At 35.8% G+C, this 25,542-nt stretch overlaps 2 protein-coding genes and 1 long non-coding RNA gene across 3 annotated transcripts; 1 reads left to right on the top strand and 2 right to left on the bottom strand.

Moving 5' to 3' along the window:
• Positions 1 to 5,618: 5,618 nt before the first annotated feature.
• Positions 5,619 to 6,561, bottom strand: LOC125193284 (transcription factor ORG2-like). Its single transcript, XM_048091054.1, has 3 exons — positions 6,292 to 6,561; positions 5,869 to 6,204; positions 5,619 to 5,781 (listed from the first exon to the last, which is right to left on the bottom strand). Exons 1-3 carry the CDS (start codon positions 6,559 to 6,561, stop codon positions 5,719 to 5,721), a joined length of 669 nt encoding a protein of 222 aa, XP_047947011.1. The 3' UTR covers positions 5,619 to 5,718.
• LOC125193285 (uncharacterized) lies at positions 6,022 to 6,699 on the top strand. The gene is made up of 2 exons (XR_007171551.2): positions 6,022 to 6,155; positions 6,264 to 6,699. It is a non-coding gene; the product is annotated as an uncharacterized LOC125193285 (long non-coding RNA).
• Positions 6,700 to 13,099: 6,400 nt separating this feature from the next.
• Positions 13,100 to 23,948, bottom strand: LOC125193045 (P-loop containing nucleoside triphosphate hydrolases superfamily protein). Its single transcript, XM_048090749.2, has 31 exons — positions 23,746 to 23,948; positions 23,565 to 23,654; positions 23,249 to 23,367; positions 22,975 to 23,088; positions 22,794 to 22,875; positions 22,328 to 22,395; positions 22,174 to 22,248; positions 21,244 to 21,389; positions 21,069 to 21,171; positions 20,546 to 20,626; positions 20,359 to 20,427; positions 20,179 to 20,238; positions 19,939 to 20,100; positions 19,309 to 19,365; positions 18,583 to 18,819; positions 18,448 to 18,513; positions 18,185 to 18,370; positions 17,988 to 18,092; positions 16,428 to 16,505; positions 16,156 to 16,302; positions 15,832 to 15,945; positions 15,659 to 15,745; positions 15,379 to 15,582; positions 15,119 to 15,295; positions 14,827 to 15,030; positions 14,628 to 14,717; positions 14,406 to 14,546; positions 14,215 to 14,337; positions 13,947 to 14,081; positions 13,788 to 13,859; positions 13,100 to 13,654 (listed from the first exon to the last, which is right to left on the bottom strand). The coding sequence occupies exons 1-31, from the start codon at positions 23,870 to 23,872 to the stop codon at positions 13,427 to 13,429; spliced, it is 3,747 nt and encodes a 1,248-aa protein (XP_047946706.1). The 5' UTR covers positions 23,873 to 23,948; the 3' UTR covers positions 13,100 to 13,426.
• Positions 23,949 to 25,542: the final 1,594 nt, after the last annotated feature.

The raw sequence follows: 25,542 nt of genomic DNA, 5'->3' as shown, positions 1-25,542 counted from the left end.
CCGATCGGGCGTTTTTACGCAGTATCCGTTTTTGCCCTTTTTCTCTCCAAGCATAAAAGGGGTTCTTCTTCATTTTCGAACCCTAACCTTCCCCACGACAAATTGAGAGAAAAAATCGAGAGATACAAGTCATTGAAGGCAAGGAGGCTTCCATCTTCAAGAGATTGAAGAAGAAAGATCCTCCCCAACATCAAGTCTACATTAGGGAGTTCTATTACCTTTTCTTACTATGTTTTCCTTTGAAGTTTTTGTATTTTCTTTTGTCTTAGCTTCCATTATGAGTAGCTAAGTTCTTATTAGGGATATTGGTGAAGTTTGTATGGAATTCATGGGCTAAATCTTGATTTATGCTTATCTATGTCTTATGTGGTGGTTTTGTTGGTTGTTGTGCTTTTTCATTATCCAATTGATTAGCTACCAGTTTGATATGTCTTATTCTAATTATTGTCGTTGAAAGATGCTTAATTAGATAGTTAAATGACCAACAACTCCGTGCGTTGTATGTGCTCGAGAGAGACATAGCTAGAGAGAGGGCTTGGGTCCGTAGGTTGTAGGAGTTGGTTTCGAAGTGTAGGGAGGAGACTCCGACATTAGAGGCCGATCAACGCGTTAGGTGCACCCGAGAGGGGGTCTAACCAATTAACCCGACCTTCCTAGCCACACATAGGACTATTTAGATGAGCATGATCCCTAGGTGAACACCCGTGATCCATACCAACGGATCAATATCCCTATCTTTCCAACTTGAGTGAAAACTATCCTTTTTCTTGTCTTAATTTCCTTTTGCTCTTACTTACTTACTTGTTCTTTGATCTTAGTTAAGAAAAAACCCAAAAACCCCTTCTATTAGTCTAGATAGTGTTCAAAGTTGCATTGTAATACTCAAGCCGGCATTTAGTCTTCGAGCATCGATAATTTCAACTTGCCACGTGCTACATACCCCATACACTTGTGGGTGACATATTTATTGCAAATTTAGCATGAGTCAACGCCACCCTGTAGGTTTTGCTTCTCTCATTCTTCCACCTATAATCATTGGAGGCCATCCTCTCAATCACCTCTAATGCATCTCCTTCTCCCAACTTAAGGAGTGACCCCCCTGCGCTCATATTCAACTCATGTATTGCCTCCGGAGTGGCTCCCCTGTGGAAAGTTACGATCTGTTGCCCCGAGTTTAACCCGTGGTTGGGGAATCTCTTCATCAGGTATTTGAATCTCTTGCATGCCTCATGAATATTTTCCTAAGGCTGCATTGCATAAGAGATTACTTCAGCTTGGCGCTTGAGTGTCTCGCTAGGTGGGTAATATTTATCCAAGAAAAGCTCAACCATCGCATTCCAAGTAGCGACCGAGTTAGGATCCATGTTATCGTACCAATCCCTTGCATCATCCTTCAAAGAGAAAGGGAACAATCTGAGGCGAATCTGATCATCGAAGACCCCATTAGCCTTCACTGTGTTGTTGATTTGTATGAACTTGGTCAAGTGCTTGTTGGCATCTTCAGAACCTGTTCCACCAAATCCATGTGCTTCTGCCCTGTTTATCAATCCCGGCCTTAACTCAAAGCTAGTGGCCGCAATCCCGGCATTATTCATTTGTGGATTAGCAACCCATCTATATGCATACAGATTCTGCACGGGCTGAATTGGTGGTCTCGCGTTCTGCTCATCCAACTGCCTCTGCATGTTAGCCATCTGCTCACGGAGTAGGCGAATAACAGGATCCTCATTGTTGTTTTCATTGTTGTTATTCTCATTGTGGTTCTCCTCCTCGTTCTCCATTAGGATTGGAGAATTATGCTCGTACTATATAGGTGACGGAGGTGGAGAAGGAGTAGGTAATGGAGTTCTCTGAACGGGGGAGGGTGGACGCCTATGACCCGGTGAAGATACGCGGATCATCTGGTTCAACCTCCTCTGAGCGTTCTTCCTCCTGTTGGATGCTTCAATCTCGGGATCGATGGATTCTAAAGGTGGACCTTTAGAACGAGTGCGCATACAACCTGAGAAAAGAAACACCAAGATTAGAGAACTTCAAAAATAAAAATGAAAATAAAGCAAATAAAATCTACACTCGTAATCTCAATTATTATCACGATATTAAGCTCTAACGACACAAAATAGTCCCCGGCAACGGCGCCAAAAACTTGACCCGACTTATTTTAACACAAGTGATACCCGCAAGTGTATTGGGCTAGTGTAGCAATTAGCAAGCAAGAGTATCGTATCCCACAGAGACAAATTTGTATCAACTTAACTACCACGAACAAACGTTGAGTACTATCTAGAGAATCGGGAAAGGTTTGATTTTTTTCTAACACTAATAAAAGCATATAATAAACAAGTAAAAGAAAGTAAACACAGAGTGCAAAGATAATATGGAGAAAATTGTAGAACTCAAGGATCCGATGCACAATTCCAAGCTCTTATCCAATCAAATTGTCTTACCTTTTGGTGTCTCTAGAATTACTAAGTCGACCACAATTATAGATTAAACTCCCTACCGAGGTGAGAAACCTGCAGATTAGGTGCTAGGATTGAAGTCCCTTTCTAATCCTAAAACCCCTAACTCCCAAAAGCTCGATTAGGTCAAAGACCTCACTCAAAACCTCAACTCTCTCGAGTTTTATTGCATTAAGGTGTGAATTATTCTTATTTCCAGATTAATTATGTCATCTCCCGATTAATCTAATTAATCCTACACAATCAAGTGGTGATCAAGCAATTGAAAGGAATAAACCAAGAATAATCAAATAACTACAAGAACAAGGTAAGAACAAAATCAACTAGATAAAAACTATGAAATTAATGCATCATCACCAAGAATTCTACAAAAAGGTGTTTAGCTACTCATGTTCTTCACAAAAACCATGTTTGAAACAAAGAATTCAATGAAAGACATAAGAGATGGATACTAAGAACTCTTGTGGAGTGAATCTAGGAATGAAGTCTTCAATCTTCAATTCTCTCTCTCAAAGTAATCTAAGAGGTGTGTGTGAGTGTTGGAGGCGGTAGTGTAGAATGATTCTTGTGGAATCCAACCCTAGTCTTTTCTTCTCATTTTTCCACTTCAAAAATCGCATTTTCAGCATTCAGACGCGTCAAACTTAAGTACCCATCCGGGTAGAATATTTGTGTTGGAAATCCACCCGGCCGGGTGGCCATTTTAGACCCCTTTCTGGACTCATCACGTTGTCTTCATTATACCCGGCCGGGTGTAATTTTTACACATGAAACTCACCCGGCTAGGTGTAGCAGAATTCTCCCCCTTTGTCGCATTTTACTCCTTTTCCATCCATTTTTTTCTAAAATACTCAACAAACACATAAAACTTCAAAAGATAAAATAATTGGCTGGAAATAAACAATTCAAGCATCAAACTTGATATTAAACACTTCAACAGACTAATTAAACCGACTAAAACATGAGTTTATCAATACTTAAATTACACCCTAAAAATCACAAACATTATTTAAAACCTTCTTTCAAATGCAAGTGATAACAACCATAGATGCGCGTGGTTTAGTATAAAACAAAATACTAATTTAAAATTAATGAGTTTCACAATAAATCCAATGCATATATGAATCTCTTTAATTAGGTGGATCTATTTTACACATATACTAATATTTTAGTTATTTAATCCTTTAGTTCCTTATGACTAAGGTGGAACTTTTTAGCATAGAGTTTTAAAAAGATATATTAAGTGTGTTAAATAAACAGAAAAAAAAAAGGTAAGAAAGAGAAAAAATAACGATAATAAAGTAAAAAATGAATAAAATAAGAGTGAAAAAGGGGTAATTACGCGCGTGTTTCGTAGAAAATGTTTTATATTTGTTTCAATTTAGTACAAAAAGTATTAAGTTTACATAAATCATACAAAAATTTACATTAGTTTTTAAGTTAATACATTCCGTTAAATATTTTTTAGACTGTTAATTAGTTTGTAATCTGTCCAACTTATCAGCATAATAATAAAATAATTTAAGATTTAATACAATTAATCACTCTAAGAAAATAAAAGTTAATATAAATTCTTCCGGCAATTGATCGTGGTTTAAAAAAAATTTGTCTCTCAATATACTCTATTTTTTTAATTGTATTATTTACAGAACATACTATAAAATAAGTCCATATTTCATTTTTACAAAAAAGTCAATAATTCGTTAATTTGATGGTGAAGAATGGTAATTTTTTCTCTATGTATTTTTCATTTTTGTGAGGAATAAAAATAATTGAGTTTGAAATAATTAATGGAATGTTTTAATTTAAAATTTTTGTACAAATTTGATACATTGGTGAAACATTTTGTATGAATGATGTAGTTAGAAGTAACGGTATTAGTAGGAACTTGACGAAATGTATCACCAAACTATAATTTAGTTTGTATTTTTAATTATATTAATTTATAGAAGTATAGTCACGTATCACTAGTTGGGTTTGGATCATCTGCTGTACAGAAGACGATGTTCCAACCGTTTATATTATTTTTAAATTATAATATTAAAATATTAATTTATTTTAGTATAAAATAATTTTATGTATGTGCATATTTTAAGTTGTGCACCATCGGAAATCCTTGCCCATCACTAGTCTATGGAGTACCCACAACTTTATTTGGGGAAACAATTGTTTACTATAGTAGCGCGCGACGTATAATTAGACAATTATTATTGTTTGTCTCTAGTGATCAGCCAATTGCCAACTAGTTAAAATCTAAAATATTTGAAATGAAATGCCACGAGTCGATTAATTGTTTATTTCAGTAGCGCGCGACGTATTAAGATTTACACGAGCGTAACTCACATTGGCACAATCGCACACGCTCCCTTCTAGAACGTTTTAGATTCCAACTCCATTTTTTAGTTCGTTACTTTTATAAAAACATTGTGGAATAAATAGTAGGTCTATATATTTAATTTTCTTTGACAATTTTTATTAATTGAATTTGACATTTATTATTTTCCACTCTTTGACATCCATTGATTTTTTCTTATTGAGAGATATGGCCGAATAATTTGATGTTGGTGTTCGTATGTTGCCTTTGCTCTTTAAATATTTTATTCTGACCATAAATTTATATTCCATTCGTTTCATAAAAAGAGATTATTTTTATGATTTTAATTCATCCTATAATAAAAGCTAAAAATATGTACTTCTATTTTTTATATAAAAAAATGCTCTTTAATGGGATGGACCTCATTTTCCATGAATAATATTTTAATAATTTAGTTTTTCTGTTTTCCTCCTATTTTTCGCTTTAACATCATCCTAAAATTGTCGTGAGAATATTTAGATTTGTCGGAGAAGATAAAAAAATTGTTGTGATTAAGTAATAAGGAACTTGTTGGAAAAAGAGTGGGGGAGCCGTGTCAGTGTGCAGCCCATATGGAATTATAGTACTACTATTATAATTTTCTTATTTAAGATTATATTATTAATATATTTAGTTGGTTGCAATGCCAGATCAGTCACAGCAAGAAATGCATCCATAGTGTTAGAATAATCTTAAGATCATTATATAACTAAAAGTCTTAATTAGGTCAAATGACATATGATGCTTCTTTTTGTACACAAAATCACCAATTCAAAATAGTGGGATTCCACAACACAACATCATGAAAGTTAGTACACTCTCCACCACCATGTTGTATTTCATTAATGTAATAACCCTACTTTACAAGAATGAAATAAAACATGAGATTAATTGATATCCTAGCTACATCAAAGGCCACACTTTCTCCTTCAACTCTTGAGCGTCTATCACTTGACCATTTTGTGCCTAATTACAAAAACCCAAAATCATAAGCAACAAAATAAAATAAAATGAAAAAAAAAATGATTTACTATAAGCATATTATAATTGCACCTGAAAATGAAGATTGTAGAAAAGCCTGCCTTGAAATGACTCAAAACAAGAAGCATTGACCACCACACAACCTTGTTCCTCCAATCTCAAGATTGCTTCAGACAGCGAGCACTTGTCTGATTTGGGCATCGATGTCTGAATAACGACTTCAGCGTCGGTGATTCGAGTTGCCGAAGCTGCCGCTGCTGAATTATAATTAGGGCTTCGTTTCTTGAATTCAAGAGATGAGCTTGAGATGAATCTCTCCTTCCTCTCGCTCAATCTCTCCACCTCTCTCTGCAGCTCAGGTATGTATTTCAGCACCCTCGAAATCGTGGACGGAATACTCAACTTTTTCTGCATTTCAATGCAAATTTCAATTAATTAATTTATTTATTATATTTATATATATGTAGAAAAATGGTGATGAAAAAATATGCTTACAGAGTGATCTTGATGAGGGAGGAGAGAGCGAAGGTTGGCATACAAAGTGTTCATCTTCTTGCGGCGATCACGCTCGCTTGCATTGTGGTTGAGTTTCTTCACCTTCTTATCTCCATCTCCATCTCCATCTCCATTTTTGAGTGAGGGAGATTGGAGATCATTGGAATTACCTCCTGAGGTCTCACTTCTCTCTCTGCAAAAATAGCTCAAGTTTTCTTCATCATTCATAGCCCATCCATATGGAAAATATTGAGGAGAAATTGCCAACATTTTCAAGTGGAAATTGAATTACTAGTATATTTCTTTGATATCTTGTTTAGGTGATATGTTATGTTACTATAGTTGATGAATTGCACTATTTATACATACTCGGATTCCACTAATAATCTAGTTACCATTTCAACTCTACTACATCATCTTCATATTTTAATGTATGATTAAACTATTCATCCATGTTATTTTACTTTGTGATATGGATTACTACTCATCAAAGCATTTACAGAAAGATTCTTTTACTTAAATATATAAATGATCCATTCCGAATCAAAATGGTTTCACACCTAAATTATAGGTATGCCAATCAAACCACTCATAAGGTTTCGAGCCAACCTTATGTGAGTACGGTTAATTAGGTGTGGACTAAGTGGGTTGTGGTTTTTATTCGGTTATAAAAATTCAACCATATTCCTAAAAGTTTGGGTTCAAAGCTAGCCCAATGAACTAATCGAACTAATACTGATAAAATAACATATGATCAATCCAATATGTAATAGTGAAAATAAGCCATATAGTATATGTAACAGCCCGCTTTCCTAGGGTACAATAAATGCGGCCACTGCTACCAAAACGGACTCAAAGAAATGAACGAAGGCTAGGATTTCAATTAAAGAGTGTTGACCAAAAGATTAGAAAGAACTATCAGAGTGTTTAAAGCAATAACTTAACCTCGAAACTCGAATAAGAAAAGGAAGGTGTAATAAATGACGTTCAACAATGTCAAGAGTATGACATAGTTTTCCAAGATAAAAACCACAAGATAGTCTAAAGCCTCTAACTCGAAAGGAGAGTGCAACATATTCGAAATAAACATAAGTGTATCAAAACTCAGCGGAAAACGACCAAGAGAAAGAATAGCTATGTATGAAGACACAACTACGCTTGAAGTTTCAAATATCCATCTTAATTAATTATCATGCTCAACACCTGCCACCGCTCGTCATCGTTCAACCTGCACATAAGGAAAACACATGCAGGGTTGAGTATTTTGAAATACTCAGTGAACTCGTTGCCAAAACATTTTATAAGTTATGCCACCCTTACCAAGTGAACTCGAGTTTTAAGCAGTTTAAAGAGAATTTCACGAGTATCACAAAAATATTTAAGATAGATTGGCCAATCAAACAACTCCCCATTTTCTCATCAATTCATAAATCACAATCTTTCCATAGTGCGACGAAAGTGTGGCCACACTTTTCGCCCACGAGACCGGCCGACTAGCTAGGACGGCTCCCGATCCCCTCGTGTACACAGCCTGGTAGGGTTTGTGGCCCATACTCAGACCTGAATTCGTATAAACATATCCATAGCCCTATTGCCCAATGGAGCGAACTCACAAACTAGGCATCAGGCGCACAATATCACAATAAAACAGACATAGGCATGGCATAACAGTTAAACCACCCTTATAACACCAATCAATATTTTCGACAAAATAAAAGAGAGTTTTAAGAGTAAAGCCCACCTCGACTGCTTAGATTTCAAGTAGTTTCGCCTTTCCGTTATCCGGCTTCGCAACCGAGGTTTCACCTTTTTAATCACATAGGCACATATCACAAATTAGGTCCAACACAACTCTTACTCATGCATGTCTCAATACCTTTCCCTTTTCCCATCGATTTATCTTAACATTACTAATCAATCAAGATCATGTTTATCAAACAAGTTCCATTCGCATCTCAACTCTAGATCAACATATGTCACACAAGGATATTTAGCCATCAAACACACACTACACCAACACAACACACACACACAACACGCACACACACGCGCACGCCACACATACACACGCCACACACATGTAGTATTATTCTCATATCCCTTTTATCCCACTTTCACTCAACCAAGATGCATGAGGGTTCAAGAAGACCGATTAATCGGTTAGAAAGAAGAGGAATCAAGTAGAAGGAAGAAGATTAATATAAGAATACCTTTTTGAGAAAAACGATCGGTAGAAAGTAAGTAAAGACTTGGTTCTTCGAAAATTCTTGGATCAAACTTCAATTTCTTCTCAAAGGATGAAGGATTAATGGAGTAAAGTAGAAGAAAGTTGAAGGAGAGAGTTGAGAGGGAGGGGGGACGAAAATATGGGGGCTAGGGTTTAGGAGTCCTCTTATTTATAGTGCTCAACAAGATCTTTAGGTAATTAGGATAGAATATTTGGTAAGATTTCATTCTCCACAATTAAATAAATAAATATTGTGAAGTAGGGAAGAAGAATTAACAAAAATAGACTAGGGTATCAAGACATGAAATTTTTGAAATATATGGCTCCTGATTAGCCAAGATTACGTTTTGGTATATTTTACGGAGTGGAATAAAATATCACGGAGCAAAATAAATATAAAAAAAAATTCTCCCATTGGAGAAAGGGGAAATGGGCGTGTAGTAGCCTTTTTAAATAAGGCATGGATTTTTAATATCAACTAAAATAAGATATGGCAAGATCTCTTGAAGTATGGAAAGATTTGGTAGAATATTTAAATTCTAGGTATGGAAGGAAATCAAATAAGAGATCAATTAAAATAAAGTAAATTCCTCCTTCCCAAAGCTAGGTGATTTTCGAAAATAACCTTAATATCAATAAGGCTCGATTTTTCCCATTAAGAAATAGGGAAATAATTGGGTCTTGGATTTAATTTGGATAATTTTCCCAAGAATTAAATTAAATCCGGAAAAATAGAATTCCTCCTTCAAAAATCAAGGGGGTTCGAAAATCTCAAGAATTGGGTGGCTAATATTTATGGAAATTTTTTCTAATATTCTCACTCACCCTTAAACAATTAAATCTCCTCATAATTTAATAAATCACATGCCACATCACATAATCAACAAGTTTGACTTTTCAAACTTCCAACGCGAACCCTAGACTCGACTCGGTCATAGCAACTCATGCGATAAATGCATTCACAAATTAATTTACGTCTCCACGTCATCAATAATAAATCCTAGGGTTCTAAAATTAGGGTTCGGAAATTCGGGATGTTACAGTATATAGGAAGTAAAATATTTAAATATGATAACTTCGAGATTTATGCATAAACTCAAATATGATTAAATATTAACTTAAATTTTATACTCCATATAAAATAAAATAAAATAAAATAAAACATAAACATATTTTTGAGAAATTTGAGGGAATATTTTAAAAATTAAATATTTTTTATAGTAAATTTACTTTTTTCTAATTTATTATTTCTTAATTATAGTATATAAAAATCTAACATATATCTATATTTAAATACTATTTTTATATTTATTTATATTGTAAAAATTATCAATGAAGTCTTGAGTTAATTAGGCAAAAAGATAGGACAATAGTTATACCTAGGTCCAACCTACAGAACCCGACCATTGAGTTCCGAGTTAACCTTACTTAACTTACAGGTTAATAAGGTGTGAGCTAATTGAATTATAATTTTATAGGATAAAAAATCTCAATCCTAATCTTTAAATTTAGCAGACTATCGGGGCTAGTTCGCAAATTGCGGACTACACCGGAAGCCCTAGTAACCGTATCATCAAGTTGATCTTTTCTTGATCATACTGCACCAATGACCAATCACTTTATTTAAACACGTATTGCATCAATTAGACATGGAGTAGTATTTTATTTGTAGACGATGTAAAAGGATTTCTCCATTGGATCTGATTGGTATTATATTGTAAATTAATCAAACACAACGGAAAAAAGAAAACGAAAAATTAGATGTTTTCATTTATAAATATTATCTCATAACATATCATTATTCGTATTATTATTAGTAGTAGTAGTACTTATGCATTATAATCATTTTCTCCCCCTACAATATGTTTATTAATCAATGCCGGTTGGATATAAAGTTTAGAATTAAGTGAACAGATCCAACTTGTTTGGACTTATGTCAGTTTATATTTATATCCAACTCGATTTCTGTTGTGGACAGGATTGTTGTTGCATATATATCCATTTTCTCATTGTAAATTGTATCTAGTGAAATTTGTAGTTTGTAATCGCCTCTGAATATACCCTAAATGTAGATAAGCATTTTATCGAATTGAATAAAAAAATTTGGGCAAACTGCCTTAAAAGCTATAAATTTTTTTCATTTTCCGATATATCCCACGAACTAAAAATTGGCGTATAATGTCATGAACTTTACTCTCGGTTGCCGTTTTCCCGTAATGGATTTTCCGGCCATGAAGCAAGCTAACGTGTCTTTTTAAGCTAACGTGGTTGCTGACGTGTCAAACTGCCCTAAAAGTCACAAACTATTTCCATTTTTCAGTTTTTCCCACGAACTAAAAAATTATCCAGTTGACGTATCCTTTTAAGCCAGCATAGTTGCTAAGTATATACTGACGTGTTAAAATTATGCTCACAAAATCCCCAAATTCACTCCTAATTCACTCTCCATTTTTTACCCTAAATTCACACCCCCAAATTCCCTTCACTCTACTCTCAAATCGGTGTTGATGACGATGAGCACGGCGACGGCGAGGGGCTTCTGCATGGTAGCGGAAGAGTCACTTTCCTGATTCTTAAACACCGCCACGTCGACTGACCGCGACTTCTTCTCGCTCCGCTTCCTACACAAGATAAATAATACTCCCTCCGTCCCAAGATAAGTGACTTGTATTCCTTTTTGGGGTGTCCCACTATAAGTGACATATTTCCATTTTAGCAAAAAGTCATCTCTCTTACTTTATTCTCCACCTACTTTATTCTCTCATCTCTCCTCTACTTTTCTCTCTCTCATACTTTACTCTCTCCGCTTTAACTTATTTAAATACCATTCCTTAAATCCCGTGCCCAAAAGAAGTAGGTCACTTATCTTGGGACGGAGGGAGTAGTAACAGTAAGAGAAACAGCCCTAGAACAAATCCAATTGCAATTCCCGCAATGACGCTGCCATGTAGCTTCTTCTTCCCTCCGCCGCTCGCTCTGCTTCCTACACAAGATAAATTATAGTAACAGCAAGAGAAACAGCCCTAGAACAAATCCAATTGCAATTCCCGCAATGACGCTGCCACGTAGCTTCTTCTTCCCTCCGCCGCTACCACTCGAAGCACGTGATGTCAAGAGGCTTCCCACAAAGAGAAGTGCCAAGAAATGATTCCTTTGATTTTCCCACAAGGCCTTTCGGAACGGAGTCATTTAAATTGTTGAAAGATACGTTGAATTGGTCAAGATTTGGGAGCTAAAGTGATTATTCTAAAAAAAATGAAATTGAAATCGAAACCACACATTCAAACCAAAAAAATTGATTGAATTCGAACAAATTGAAAAATCGCACATTCAATCGAAATTGACCAAAAACGGGAAAAATCAAAATTGGATTACAACAAAAATCATGACAGGAGGGAGAAGAAATCGCGACGAGAGAATGGAAAAAGTTTGTGGGAAAAACCAGGAAATGAGATTTTAGGGTTAATGAATTTTCGGCATTTTCTACATCAGATTCAGGTTTGCCACATGCGCAAGATTTCGACCGGAAAACTCTAGGGTCAGGTCAAATGGGAAATTCAACAACCCGGCAAAGTTCATGACATTATACACCAATTTTTTAGTTCATGGGAAAAATAAAAAAATAGAAAAAGGTTCGCGAACTTTTTCATGGTACCAATTTTGGTTCGTAAAATTTGAGAATATCTTCTGGGTTCCATGAACTTCGATTTAATATCATTAGATTTAATTTAATCAATGCTTCCTTCAAATTGTTGTAACTCAAATCTAACTCCTAGAAAAACCAATCTCATTAAAGAATTGGGGATTTTTTCGGAGAGAGATTTGTGATCAAGATTTGAGCATTTAAGCTTGGCAGCAGAGCTCCATGGATTATTAGGGAGAGATGAAGTGAGATTATTGTGTTGAAGAACGAGAGAAGATGAGATAGAGAGACTCACTGGGAACGAACCAGATAAGGAATTAAAATTCAGACTAAAAATGATATTTTGGCAAAGTTCACGGATCAAATTCAATTGATATTAAATCGAAGTTCATGGATTTCAAAAGATATTGTCTTAACGTTACGGACTAAATTGATACCTTGACAAAAAAATGTTCCCTTTTATCTTTTTAATATTGATTATAAAAAATTGTGTACTATTTATCTTTTTTTTATTGATTGATCACTTGCTTAGTTTATTTGCTGAGAATATAACCTCTAAATTGAGATTCTTTTTCTCTTTTTATATTATACTGTCACGTCACAGTAGTCCTATTTAGAAGGGACAGAGGGAGCAAGGTAGAGAGGGTGTTAACAATGTCAAGGGCAAGGGAAACACACGCTGGCACGTGCCAAATAATATTCTTAATTGAGTTGGCACGAGTTTTTGGAAAGCGAACACGTGCTGGGTTCGGATAGTTGGAGACATGCACGTGATAATTTGAGGTTGTGACGAATATATTTGTTGGACAGGGACATGATCTTGCATATGGATTAGGTAGTCTACCATTTCTTATATTTATGAAGGCATTAAATTAAGGGGCTGGGGGCATTAAAAAAAAGCAATGAATAGCTGGTTCAACCAAGAACATTGATAAAAATAATAGGAATTGGATCTCATATTCCTAAATGATCCATTTCATTTAACTACTAATGTACATTGACATATATGAATAAACAAACTTGGCTTACAGGTGAATATTACCTAATTGACTAATTCCATGTCATTCAAAAAAATTCCTCATTCTACATCGTTTTCTAGCACTATAGTCTTATATAGATTACAAAATGACACGACAAATTTGGTTAAATTACTTGGTTAATTCTCAGAATTTTCTCCATGGATGTATATCCGCTGTACAAGATATATAGAGACTATATTCCAAAAAGTTAAGAATAATAAAAATCTTCATGAATGAGTTTAATTATTACTGACCCTTGGTGAGTGCAAGCTCTTTCTTGGCATACAAGAGTTCTTTACCATATTGAGATAGTTGATTCTTCAGCTTTCTTGTAGCCTCTTCATATCTCTGGTTCATGAAGTCCATCTCACTCATTGACTCCTGGTATCTTACACGAAGAGCATCCAGTTTCGCCTGAGTTCCTCGGAGTCTCATCCTCAGTTTAGCCCTCAACAAGTCGTTGCCCACTCTATCCTGATAAAATTAAGCAGAAAACAAACCCGTGGCAGTTTTAGATTTAAGCTAGCTTGGACTCTTACTAATTTGACTAGCCTTGATGTTTTTGATGATCATATGTAAAGTATATTTAAGGTGTAAGGTGTCATACATTGTGCATCTGGTGTTCCATACTAGCAAGACTACTGCTCTGCTGCTCTAACTCATGTTTTAACTTTAATACCTGCACACACATTGTTCTAGAGTTACTCTTATTGATATGATGTACAAATTTATGCCCAGTTACTAATTTTTATAACTATATACAAACCTGAGAATCATCAAAAGCAACAGGTTGCCTTGTTTCCAATTCTTGGACTTGGGCCAGCAAAGATTGCCTTTCATTTCTGAGAATACTCAATTCCAACTGTAAAATTTCCACCTTTTCATGTAACTTTTGGCTTTTCTGGAGATTAAAGGCCAGAGAAAATTTTCAGTACCCATATATGGAGACGACAAGATTAGCTCGTTCTTCATAACGATCAAAAGTTTTCAGTACCCAATTACCCATATAGGAATCAAGCAGAGTAATGACCTACCTCTGGAGATCCATTGCTCTGATTATCAGAAGCAATAGCTTGTTCTTCATTTGTGCAGAGGTTCTCCCGTTTCACCTCGAGATCCTTGCAGTTTTGTTGACATATCTCCAGTTCATTCCTTACCTAATGGTGACATATAGTCAAAGAGGGAAATTTTCTCATATAATGCATCTCATGAACCAGATTACTACCTCAGCCAATTTCTCAGAAACTGAAGCTATTTCTACCATGTATAGTTTTTCCTTTTCTTCAATGGATTCCATGGCAGCTCTCTCTTTGGACAGCCATATGGCTTTATCCTCCTCCATGGACAAGAGTGCTTCAGTGAGTTGCTACAAGAAACAACAATAGAATTTACCGTGAACAATTAATGGCTAGAGGGGTTTGAATATCATATCATTTTACTGTAATACCATTGACAACTCCTCCCTCTCTTCCGACAGAGATCCGATAGTAGTCTCCATTTCCCTTGCTTGAAATCTTGATTCTTCCAAACTTGTTCTCTGTAACATTATGATGGTAACTTTGAGCAAAATGCAAACTCTGCTATAATCCAAGAGCAGGGGCAACAACATTGTGGGGACATGCGAGTATTAAACCCACAAAGCTTACAAGTTGTGAAACTTCTTCCTCTAGTTTTCCCAACTCTGAATTTGACAGCTGCAACTCATCGGACAACACCCCCAAATCAGAAGCCAAACTTTCAGCTCTGGAGGTGGCTATGTCCTTTTCCTCATTTGCAATGGCCAGTTGTTCGCCTAAAGATGCAATTTGTGCCTCCATCTCAAAAGCAAGCACTTCCAGATTTTTGAATTGCTGAATAAAACAACACAGAAACAAGACAAGGAACGATATAAATAAAATTTATTTTTTGATAAATTGTTCAACATATATTTGTAACCACCTCGAGGTCAGGCAAAGAACCCTTGGACCGTTTCTGATCAAAAACAGTTGAGCTTCTATCAATAGTTGAATCACGCCTTCTTCCAATATTAGATTCACGTTTGCTCATGTCACGTTCAAGCATTGCCTTCTGGCCTTGAAGTGTCTTAAGTTCTCTCTCTGCACATGACTTCTCGCCCTAGCATCAGCAAAGTATATACATGTGATGTCTAAATCAAAAAGCATAAAGAAAAGGAAAAGAAAGAACAAATTATATAAAACCTCAAGCTTTGTTTTCTCCTGTACAGCATTCTTCAGTTTGGACTCAACATCTTTCAACCTAGTTTTTGTTTTCTCCAATTCCTTTCTTAGACTTTCCTTTTCCTTCGCCATGGAACTTGATGACAGAGATGAAATCTCCTTCTGAAGCAATTGAATTTGACAAAGAAGTTCCGACTCCTCAGCTTCATGTTTTTCATGAAGTTCCTAAAGAAAAAGAAGACTGCGTAAAAATGTAGACTGAGAAATCAAAAGATATCTGAAATAAAATGAAGTAACTTACTATCAGCATGTTTGCAGAATTTTGACCCTCTAGGCTTAATTCTTGTATCCTACTAGCATGCTCTGAAACCAGGTTGTGAAGGGCAAGCTAGATTTCAACAAGAAATACAAAAGAACCATCAGTGTTGGGATTTATCTCTCCACCACATACACACATGCTACATGCAGAAATACCTTCTCATCCTCAAGCTCCAGAATTTTGTTCCTCAAGCAGGACTCCACCTTCTCGTGGCTCCGAACTGTTGATTCAAGTTGAACTAAACTTTGGGAAACTGATGGTCTAAGATCCTGGCACACCAAAATATATTTTTTTGTAAGGCAACAGTAAAGTCTCGTATAAGATCATTAATAGCATTATCGTTCATACATTGCAAAAATGTGTACATGTAATTGCAAGACAACATTAAATTCTTCTATTTTCCTGTGGGGTGGGTGCACCAGTATCAGGTATATTTTAGTTAAATATAAAAGGGGAAGTACACTAAAACAACTACTTACAAAAATCAGGTTTGGTATCTGAGATGAAAGATTGAGAAGTTCATCTACAACTGAAGAAAGAGACTCTGTAAGATTTCTTGAATTCTCAAATTCCAGCTTTATTTCCTGTGCTTCTGTTAATAGGCTACTCAGCCAATCAGATTCTTCCTGTAAGAAGTTAAGAAACAATAAGCTTTGTTACTTAACAGCTACTACTTACTAGGAAATGTGGAAAAAAAGTATGGGAATCATTTGATATATATACATATATTGCTGAACCACTAGAGTATTACCAGGCTAGACTCTGCTGAAGCAAGTTTGTCACGAGCTACAGTTGCTTCGTCGCGTGCTAGCATAAGTTCCTTTGTAACCTGAATAACAGAGCATAATAACAAGAAGCAATGATTTTAACAGCACACAAGAGAGTTTTGATAATAAAAGATGTCCGCAAGGAAAAACTCACGTCAACTATGTTGTAGAATAAGTATCCGACATCTGTTATGTATCTCAGTCAAACTTAGAGTCTTGTAATGTGTATAAGAGCTTTGTATACTGGTAATAATGAACTACTTTTCTCTAATATGACTCTATACTTTTCCACATGTGTTTATATTTAATTGTTCTACATGGTATCCGAGCGAATTCGAATCTATCTCTAATTTAGACTGTAAAAAAACAAAATTAAGGTTTCTGGTTCTGTCGCTGCTCTGCTCTATGTTGTTCTGCTACTCTGCTCTATTTTGATCTGCTGATCTGCTCTGTTCTGTTGCTCTACTCTGCCCGTTCTACGACTCCAATTGATCTGGTCAGGACTTCTCGATAGCCTGGAACCATCTCTGCCCTGCCCTATTTTGTTCTTCTACCTCTGATGCACTGTTCATAGCAGACTCTGCATGGTTTCTTACACAACTCTGAATTCCTGCTCGAATGTCTAATAGAGATCCTAAATCCACTTTTGGGACATTGCCCCAACTGCTTCACCGACTTTGTTCGGTTCATCCTGCCCCTGCCACCAGTCTTGTTTTGATACCACTGCTTACTGCTACCAACTACTCTACCGACTTTGCTCAGTTTCTACTACAACTTCTGATTAGGTTTTTGGTTTCTTCAAATCTTCTAAAATGTCAAATTTTGATTTCAAACCTAATCTAGAGACCACTATCATAGTATCATATTGAATGTTTTTAACTAGTACTACTACTGCCACCTCCACTACAACTGCCACGCCACTACCATTACCATTACCACTATCACTACAGGGGGACATTTCGCAGAACTTTATACCAAGCTGGACATGATCCATATATATGTTCCAGCTTGAGGGGGAGTATTATAGAATAAGTATCCCACATCGGTTACGTATCCTAGTTATGCGTAGTGTCTTGTAATATATAAGAGCTTTGTAAAGTATTAATAATGAACTCCCTTTTTCTAATGTCTCTACGTTACCTATACTTCAGTGCTCTACAAACTATTTACAGCTACTCCTTGATGTAGCGAAAATGATACTTCCTTTTTCGGCTAAAACCAAAACATCTAATCTCACATACTCCGTCCCAAGTTACTTGAGTCGTATTCCAATTTGGGTTGTGTCCCAAGTTACTTGAGTCATTTCTTTTTTTGGCTAAAAACAAAACATTTAATCTCACCTACTTTATTCTCTCTTTTACTTTACTCTCTCTTCTTTCTCTCACTTTATTTCTCCCCTCTACTTTATTTAACTCACTAAACACAACTTTCTTAAATCCCATGCCGAAAAGAAACGCCTCAAGTAACATGGGACGGAGAGAGTACCAGTATAAATAAAATTGTTAGAAGTGTTAACTTTAACTACCATGGGCAAGAACACGTACCTTTTCATATTTCTCCTGTGCCGCTATAGTCTGCTCGGTTGCCAGGCCATATACATTATTAAAATTTTGCAGGCTTGAGGAGTTTTCCATCTCTAATATAGCGATCTGCATATCAATTTTGATGATTCTACACATGAAAGGTGACTGGGAAGGCATTGGAAGTATATTGAAAATAAGGAAAGCAAAAGGCAAGTAACCTTTTCCTGTAGCTTCTTTATCACTAGAATGGTATCCGAATCCTTCAAGGATTTATTACCATCTATATTAGATACAGAGCTGGTAATCTGAGCAGAGCAGCCTCTGCAATTCCCACAAAGATCAGCCGAACCAACCTCAGCAAGCTTCGCCATCAAGCATTCTATCTGGATTGTACTCATTGTCCTCTGTCAAGTGCAAAAAGTAGTGTAAGAAACAGTAACACTGCCCCTGTGTTATAAGCATAGAAGCAAGAGAAACTAACATGAGTTTCGAGTTCTAAGAACAAATTTTCATATTCTGTTTGCAGTTCAGCCAAGCCATTGCTCTCCTGCAACAAAATCAATTAATACCAGAGAAAATCATAAACGTAGGATATAAACAAATGACGAATATGAACCATAGGCGAACTCCTTTTTCTGGGTGGAACTTTTTTTCGACTGGTAACATTCAGCAGAGCTTGGGGTGCAGGAAGAGCGCAGTCTTCAGAAGCAACCCTATTACATTCCTCATCTTGTAAACAGAAATCAGCAGTACTTGCTCCATCGACCAACTCTTCAAAAGGAAGAAGTGGTCCTGCAATCCGATCTTCTCTTCTTGACTTAACTTCAGAAGTTTTCTCTTTGACCAAAGATAACTACAGAACCATTGGAGAATGGTAACGCATACTTATGGATATATAAGTGTCACATTAAGAATGCTCAGGCAATCAGCACCAAAAGGAAAATATGTGTGCTATGAAGTCAAGGCAGTCACTAACAAGAGAGAGAAATATACAGTATTGAAATTAAATCCTTAACAAGAGCAAGCCTATTGTCCATCAGAGTTTGTCATCTTCAGCATATGCAAATATTTCGAATAAGCTAAATCTGTATCTCTGAACCACACTCCAGCTAAAGTTATTTATACAAATTGGTTGTCCTAACATCAAAACATTTCCAGTGGCAAAATACTACTACAAAACAAAACCATGCTGCTCAGATAGTTCACTGTATAGGTTGATAAAAGGTATGCCTTTCTAATCCAGCCCAATTAAGAAGCATTATTTCCATTTCTATTCATGAGCAGAAAATTAGACAATATGAAAGCATGCCTTCCATAACATCAGGATGATAGTATAATTTACCTTCTTTGGTTTCTCTTTACCAAGATTTCCAGGGCACCAGGTATCACGCCTTTTTGCCTGTGACAAAGAACACATTTAAATGCTGCACAGAGCTATCAAGAGATGAAATGCTTGCTAAGTGCACAATACATTGGAGTGGAAGCACAAAATTTCATGTAACCAGACAACTCAATAAGAAACAATATTCTTGCATTTGTTTTGTGTATTCAATTCTCCAGTAAGTATGCTGGAAACAAAGACATCAAATTGAAGCAGAAATTCCCTGACTGAAATCCAAAATCTTTTAAGGCATGAAGAACCAAGATATTGTACACCTTGAGACGTGCTCTATGCAACTTGCCAGGAAGGTGGTTGGTTTTGTAGCGAACTGGGCATATCTATGGTATTTCAGAAAGAAATTAACCATTGCTTGCTTTGATTTATCAGAGCATTTGAAAAGATATAGAAAGCTGATTATTGTGTGCTATCAAACTAAGTAATAGTGATTAAAGTATCAGCATTAAAAGATAATACATAATTGAAGTTTTTAGCACTAATAAAGCAACGAATTTGGAACCAGCCTTATAAGTGGTATTGCAGCACATCCTGTAAACAACATAAAATGTAAAAAATGGTAAAAGACAAAAATACCTTCTTGTAGAAACCACCAGCCTCTTCCCTATTAGCACAAAATACCATAGAACTTAAGTTTTCAATTTTCTTGGCTTGCTCTTGCAACCTCTTCTCTTGTTCAGCCTGAGCTCTCTTTTCTTCCTCCAGCTCTAAAGCCATTCTCTCTCTCTCCAATTCACACTGCAGATAATACATGCTTTTAGATCATGTGAAACTGTATACATAGGTTAATGTGAAAGGCTAACAATTAAAACAAACCTTTAGCAAAGTATTCCGCAGGTTCAGAATTTCCTCTTCAAGATGTTCAGAGTGTAAACCCTTACAAAATAAACAAGATTAAGCATGCTACCATGAAAGACGGTTATAATTTCAACCTACTAACAAGAACATGCTTGATATGCAGCACATTGGCATTCATACAAATTACAAAGTAATCACCTGCAGTTTTGCTCGAAGTTCCTCTATCTCTTTTTTCTGACGTTTAAGCAATGCAGCATCAGTCAATATCTGCAATTACAATTACATTAGGTCAAATGCAGGTACTCATCAAAGGAAAATAAAGGCTTTCACTATCAAGAAGTGCAAGCAAGAGATTATTACTCTTAAGATAACACACGAATATTACCTCATTTACATGGGCACAATTTGTCACATGCAGTGCTCTGCTAGCAAATTGAAGACTACTTTTAGTCTCATCAGCATGAATCTGCAATTACATAAGGAACAACATCATTAAGTATGTATGTGCTCGTAGCTAGGACTTGGTTGATGATTTAAAAAGTATCCAAATGGCTTTAAAATGTCTAATCTGTAGGACCAAGAAAACAACAAGACAAAATTAAGCAACAGCAGAAATACTACACCAGCAACCATCAACGCTCCGAGCATTTTTTCGTTGGGAAATAGTGCTTTTTGTGCTAACCAATTTTAAAGCAGAGGGGGAGAAAGAGGGAAAAGACAAACATAAATTCATCCAAAGAAGCTCATAAAATCACTACAGTGACTACACAACAGTAATTTCAGTACAAGTCATGCTAGTGTTTTACTTTGAGTTAATAAAACTACAATAGTCAATATCACCCGAATCAATGTTAACAAAGGATTTGAACTTTCTGAAAAAGAGAAAAAATAATAATTCAAACATTCACCTGTGCAAGTGTAATATTGCATATGATACCGGTATTCGAATTTCCACCCAATGCGGGTTGCAGAATACGTGTAAGTTTGCTGTCTCGATATGGGACATGTCCGCTGCAATATTTTAGGCAACACATTACAGTTATGAAATCAAATTATCTGATGTCAGCAGAAATTCATGCATACCCTTGGCTCTCAGTGCCTTCACTCAATTTTTTAATTACAGTTCCTAAAATCATCAGGCTTTTATTGATGTGGGAGCCCTCCTTTAAGCGTACACCTTCTGCTCCAGTCTTTGCAGCACGTTCTGAACCAGCAAGATCCACCAAATTCTACCAAAGTTCATTCAAGAACCAAGAACTAAATAAGGCAAGGACCACAGAGACTGATGGGTACTTCATAGTTATGAAAATTGAAAAGAAATCAGAGCGAAATGGTAACAAGAAGCAAAAATTGTTGGGAAGGGGACCAAGGAAATAGATCCTTCTAAAAATTATTCAAACCGCAAAATCTCATGTAGAATACTCGATTAGAAAGTTGGGTCTGGTAGTGAATGAATAATTAACCAAAAGAAGACATCAAAGGTTAAAAAATAACTACAAGAGGATAAGTTAATTCAAAGTGCTTGCAAGCATTACATCAGAAGAGAAAACAAAGTGGGGCTTAAGTTTGTAAACGACTCACATCTTGTCAAAGGGGATACCCATGCATCTTTTTCAAGGGGAAAAATGTCCATACTTGATATTAGCACTTACTAGGCAGTTTAACCAGCAAGTTACTTCTTATAAATGATATGTTTTTATCCAATACAAGTATGAGAAATGAAAATCAGTTGGACCTCTAGATACCTAACAAATGATATAAACAAGGAACCTCTTTTTGTGATCTCAAACTTAAGAAAACTTATGACCATCACCAAAACGACCTTTCGTGGGACATGCTGTAAGACTGTGACGCTCTGAGTGTCCTATGTTCTTCGATTCCAAAGAAATATCTTTTGTTAGACTAGTCATACTTTTCCAAAGAAAGATCTCAATATAGGAAAACAATGGAACTGATTTTCAGATGGAAAGTTCATGATAAGTATATAATGAAAGGCATGAAAAGGATAGATACCAAGACAGAGACACGAACTGCATCACATGGGAGTTCTGCTCCAGAGTCATCAGTTGTCTGCCTGCTCTCAATAATCTAGCTCAAATAACTCGTGATTAGTTTCTAAGAAACTTAGCTTAAAACTTAGGCACGAAGACATACATAATGTGCATACCATGCGGAATATTGTGTGCGACCTACTACTGTAGGTATTCATATTTGTCTCTCCAACATGACGATGAGCTGTAAATTTAGAGAAAAAATGGGTTGAGTTGCCACTATAGTTCATAAAAATTTGAATTAGGTTGAGGTGGCAGTTTTCCATTTTTGAGCATCTTTCCTTTCACATGCTCAAGATAGCATAGTAATTACTGGTTAGACATATGTCTGATTAAAAAGAGGTATATGAAGGATTGAATTTCAACAAACCTCTAATGCTGAATACATATATTATCACTTTTGGCATGAATAAATTTCCAGGCAAGTTGGAGATTTTATATATTATTTCATATATAGGATAGAAAGATCATAAAGGGACTTGACCTGTTACAGATCAATGTAATTCACACTTGTAGAAATATCTATGTCATAAATTTTGAAAGTAAAATGTCTGGTAAATTCACAAAGAGCAAAAGGCTTACATTCTCCGAACTCCATAAGTTCAAGGATTTGCTCAGCAGAAGCCACAATTTCTTCTCTTAAACCAGCAACAAAGATGCCTCGCTTCATTTTCAGAAGATGAATTGTTGCATACACACATAGTGCTGTCCTCAGTAATATGTTACTGAAATTAAGATATGTAAAGCCAAATTACATTTCTACCTCAATACTCTCATGAATCTGCAGTCTTCTATGTTCAGGGGCTAACAAGTCATTTATCTCCTCGTTGTAAATTTCCAAGTACGACATACGCAAAAGAAACTCTCTATCCATTTCCTTGTAGGAGAAAGATGAAAACCAAGTATTAGGACTACACAACCTACAATAACAAAACAAATCTCAAAGAACAAGATGCACCAGAGGGAACAAACTGCATAACTATTCGCATAATTATGCAACAAAGAAGCCAAAAGGCAGGTAAAGCTAGAACAACTACCTGTTGTATAATGCAAAAGAGATCGTGGATAGCTAAGGGGATTACTCCGGGCTCTGACTTTGATCCACGCATCGTATGCGTTTTTCCACTACTCGTTTGCCCATATGCAAAAACAGTCCCTAACCAGAAAAAATTATAAATGCACAAAATTTCTCAAATTTGGGTCTGAAACATGTCCTATTATTCGAGGGAACGAAACAGGTGATACATTGAGGGACATTAATTTCCTTTTATCCAAAATAGAGAGATCAAAAACGGAAATGGAAGCAATATTGGCATAAAATGCGAATTTGATGACTTCCTAACGAATTCATACCATTGAAACCACGAACTGCGGCTTCTACGATATCTCTTGTCCTAGCATTGTAAACGTCTTGAGTTCTGCAATCTTCTCCAAAAATTTGATCTGCACGTTGAATTAAAACCACAGAAGGAGAAAAATGAAAACATGAATAAGAAGCGATAGTTCAAAATCAAAAAATTGAGCTAGAATCTACCAAAATCAAATTTGGTGGTGGGCTGGTTGGGTATGTAAATGGAATTCCCGGAAATGCGCCAAGGGCTGGCCTTGGCGTCTTCGGCAGAGAGGGGCCTAGCTCTCACTGAGACGTGTATCCTCTCCATCTCTCCTTCGACTGTGTGTGAAGCTAGAGAGAGAACTGAAAAGGGTTCAGATGAATTTCCCGCCTCCTTAAATTTGGGTAACCGATTCAATTAAATTTTTCAAACATTTTAACTCGTGTCTATGTCATCTCTATATTTATATTTATGTGAAAATTGTTAATTTATTATGATTATCTGTTGTATTTAGGGCTGCTTAACCGACCGGTTCCGGTTCTATCCGGTCCGGTTTGACCGGGTACCCGGTTACAAATTTTCATGAATCTCAGAACCGGAATCGGAACCGGATACCGGAACCGACCGGGTAAGAACCGGATCCGATTTATAGTTTTCGTTTTAAATTTTTTTAAATAATTCAACATCTAGAAATATAGTAGTTAATACCTAAAATTTCAAATAAACACACAAAAATACAAATCAACATGATAATAGTAATATTTATCATCCAATATTCCAATTCCTAAAAGTAATAATTCAATAAATACCAAAAAATTATAACACCTAAAAAATAAAATCAACACAACAAAATACTATAACTAATATACAACCAAAACCAACATTCCAACAATATTTAAACAAAATCCAAACGACTAAATCAAAACCAACGACAACATCCAAAATTCCAAATCAATGATACCAAGTCTAAAAAGTAAAAACAAAAAAACAAGTAATACTGTTAACAATATCCAAATCAAACCAACAATAATATCCAAATCAAACCAAAGGGATTAAACTTACCGTAAGATTAAGATCCTATAGTATTATTATTTATTAGGGATAGTTTTGTAGTATATTTATATTTGATATTCATAATATTATTAGAATCTAAAATTGAAAATATAAAATTGATTTATTATTCGGTTCTGGGTAAGAACCGGTCGGTTCCGGGTAGAACCGGAACCGGAACTTTTTAGAAACATTAGAACCGGTACCGGAATCGGAACCGGTAAACCGGTTCCCGGTTCCTCAATTACCCGGTCGATTCCGGTTCCGATTCCGGGTACCCGATAACCGAAGAACCGATTAAGCAGGCCTAGTTGTATTTATAACTATAATGTTTTTTGGTCAATTTCATCCAATTTCATTCCATAGTAGATTAAGGTTTATGTTTAGAAGTTGGGGATAAATATGATTTTGATGAATTTGGGGTCGAATTAGTAAAATTAAGGGTTCGCATGAATTTAGGGTTGAATTTTGTTTTTAAAATATTAATTTGTAATGAATTGATATTAGAGGATTAATTTATATTAGTTGATATTTATTTATAATTTGTGGATGAATTTTATGTTTGAAGTGTGAGTTTGTAACTTTGTTTTTTTTTAATTATTTTTAATAGATGGACGGTTCCTGCTTAAGAGCTTAATTGTGGTACGGGCCTAAGGATCCATCAGTGTTATTTCTTCAGCATAAGCACATTTCTCATCTACGTGTTTGGTCTTTTATCGAACAATTTGGGTTTGGGTTTGTCTTGCCTAGTGGGAAGCCAATAAACCTCGACCATGAGCTTATCACTACCCTAGTCGAGCTTTGGGGGCCAAAGACACACACTTTCCATCTACCTGTTGGACAAGCGACGGTGACCTTCAGGATATGAACGTCTTGTGGGGCTTGAGAGTAGACTATTATGATTTCGGTGGCCTGTGAGCGTACAACTAAAGGATGGTCTAACTTGG

This window comes from Salvia hispanica, chromosome 4, assembly GCF_029641045.1.
Source record: "Salvia hispanica isolate PSC_SH4W2 chromosome 4, Shi_PSC_v1, whole genome shotgun sequence".
NCBI lineage: Eukaryota > Viridiplantae > Streptophyta > Magnoliopsida > Lamiales > Lamiaceae > Salvia > Salvia hispanica.
The sequence above is the reverse complement of the archived record's forward strand: the minus strand, read 5'-3'. Positions and strand labels throughout refer to the sequence as shown.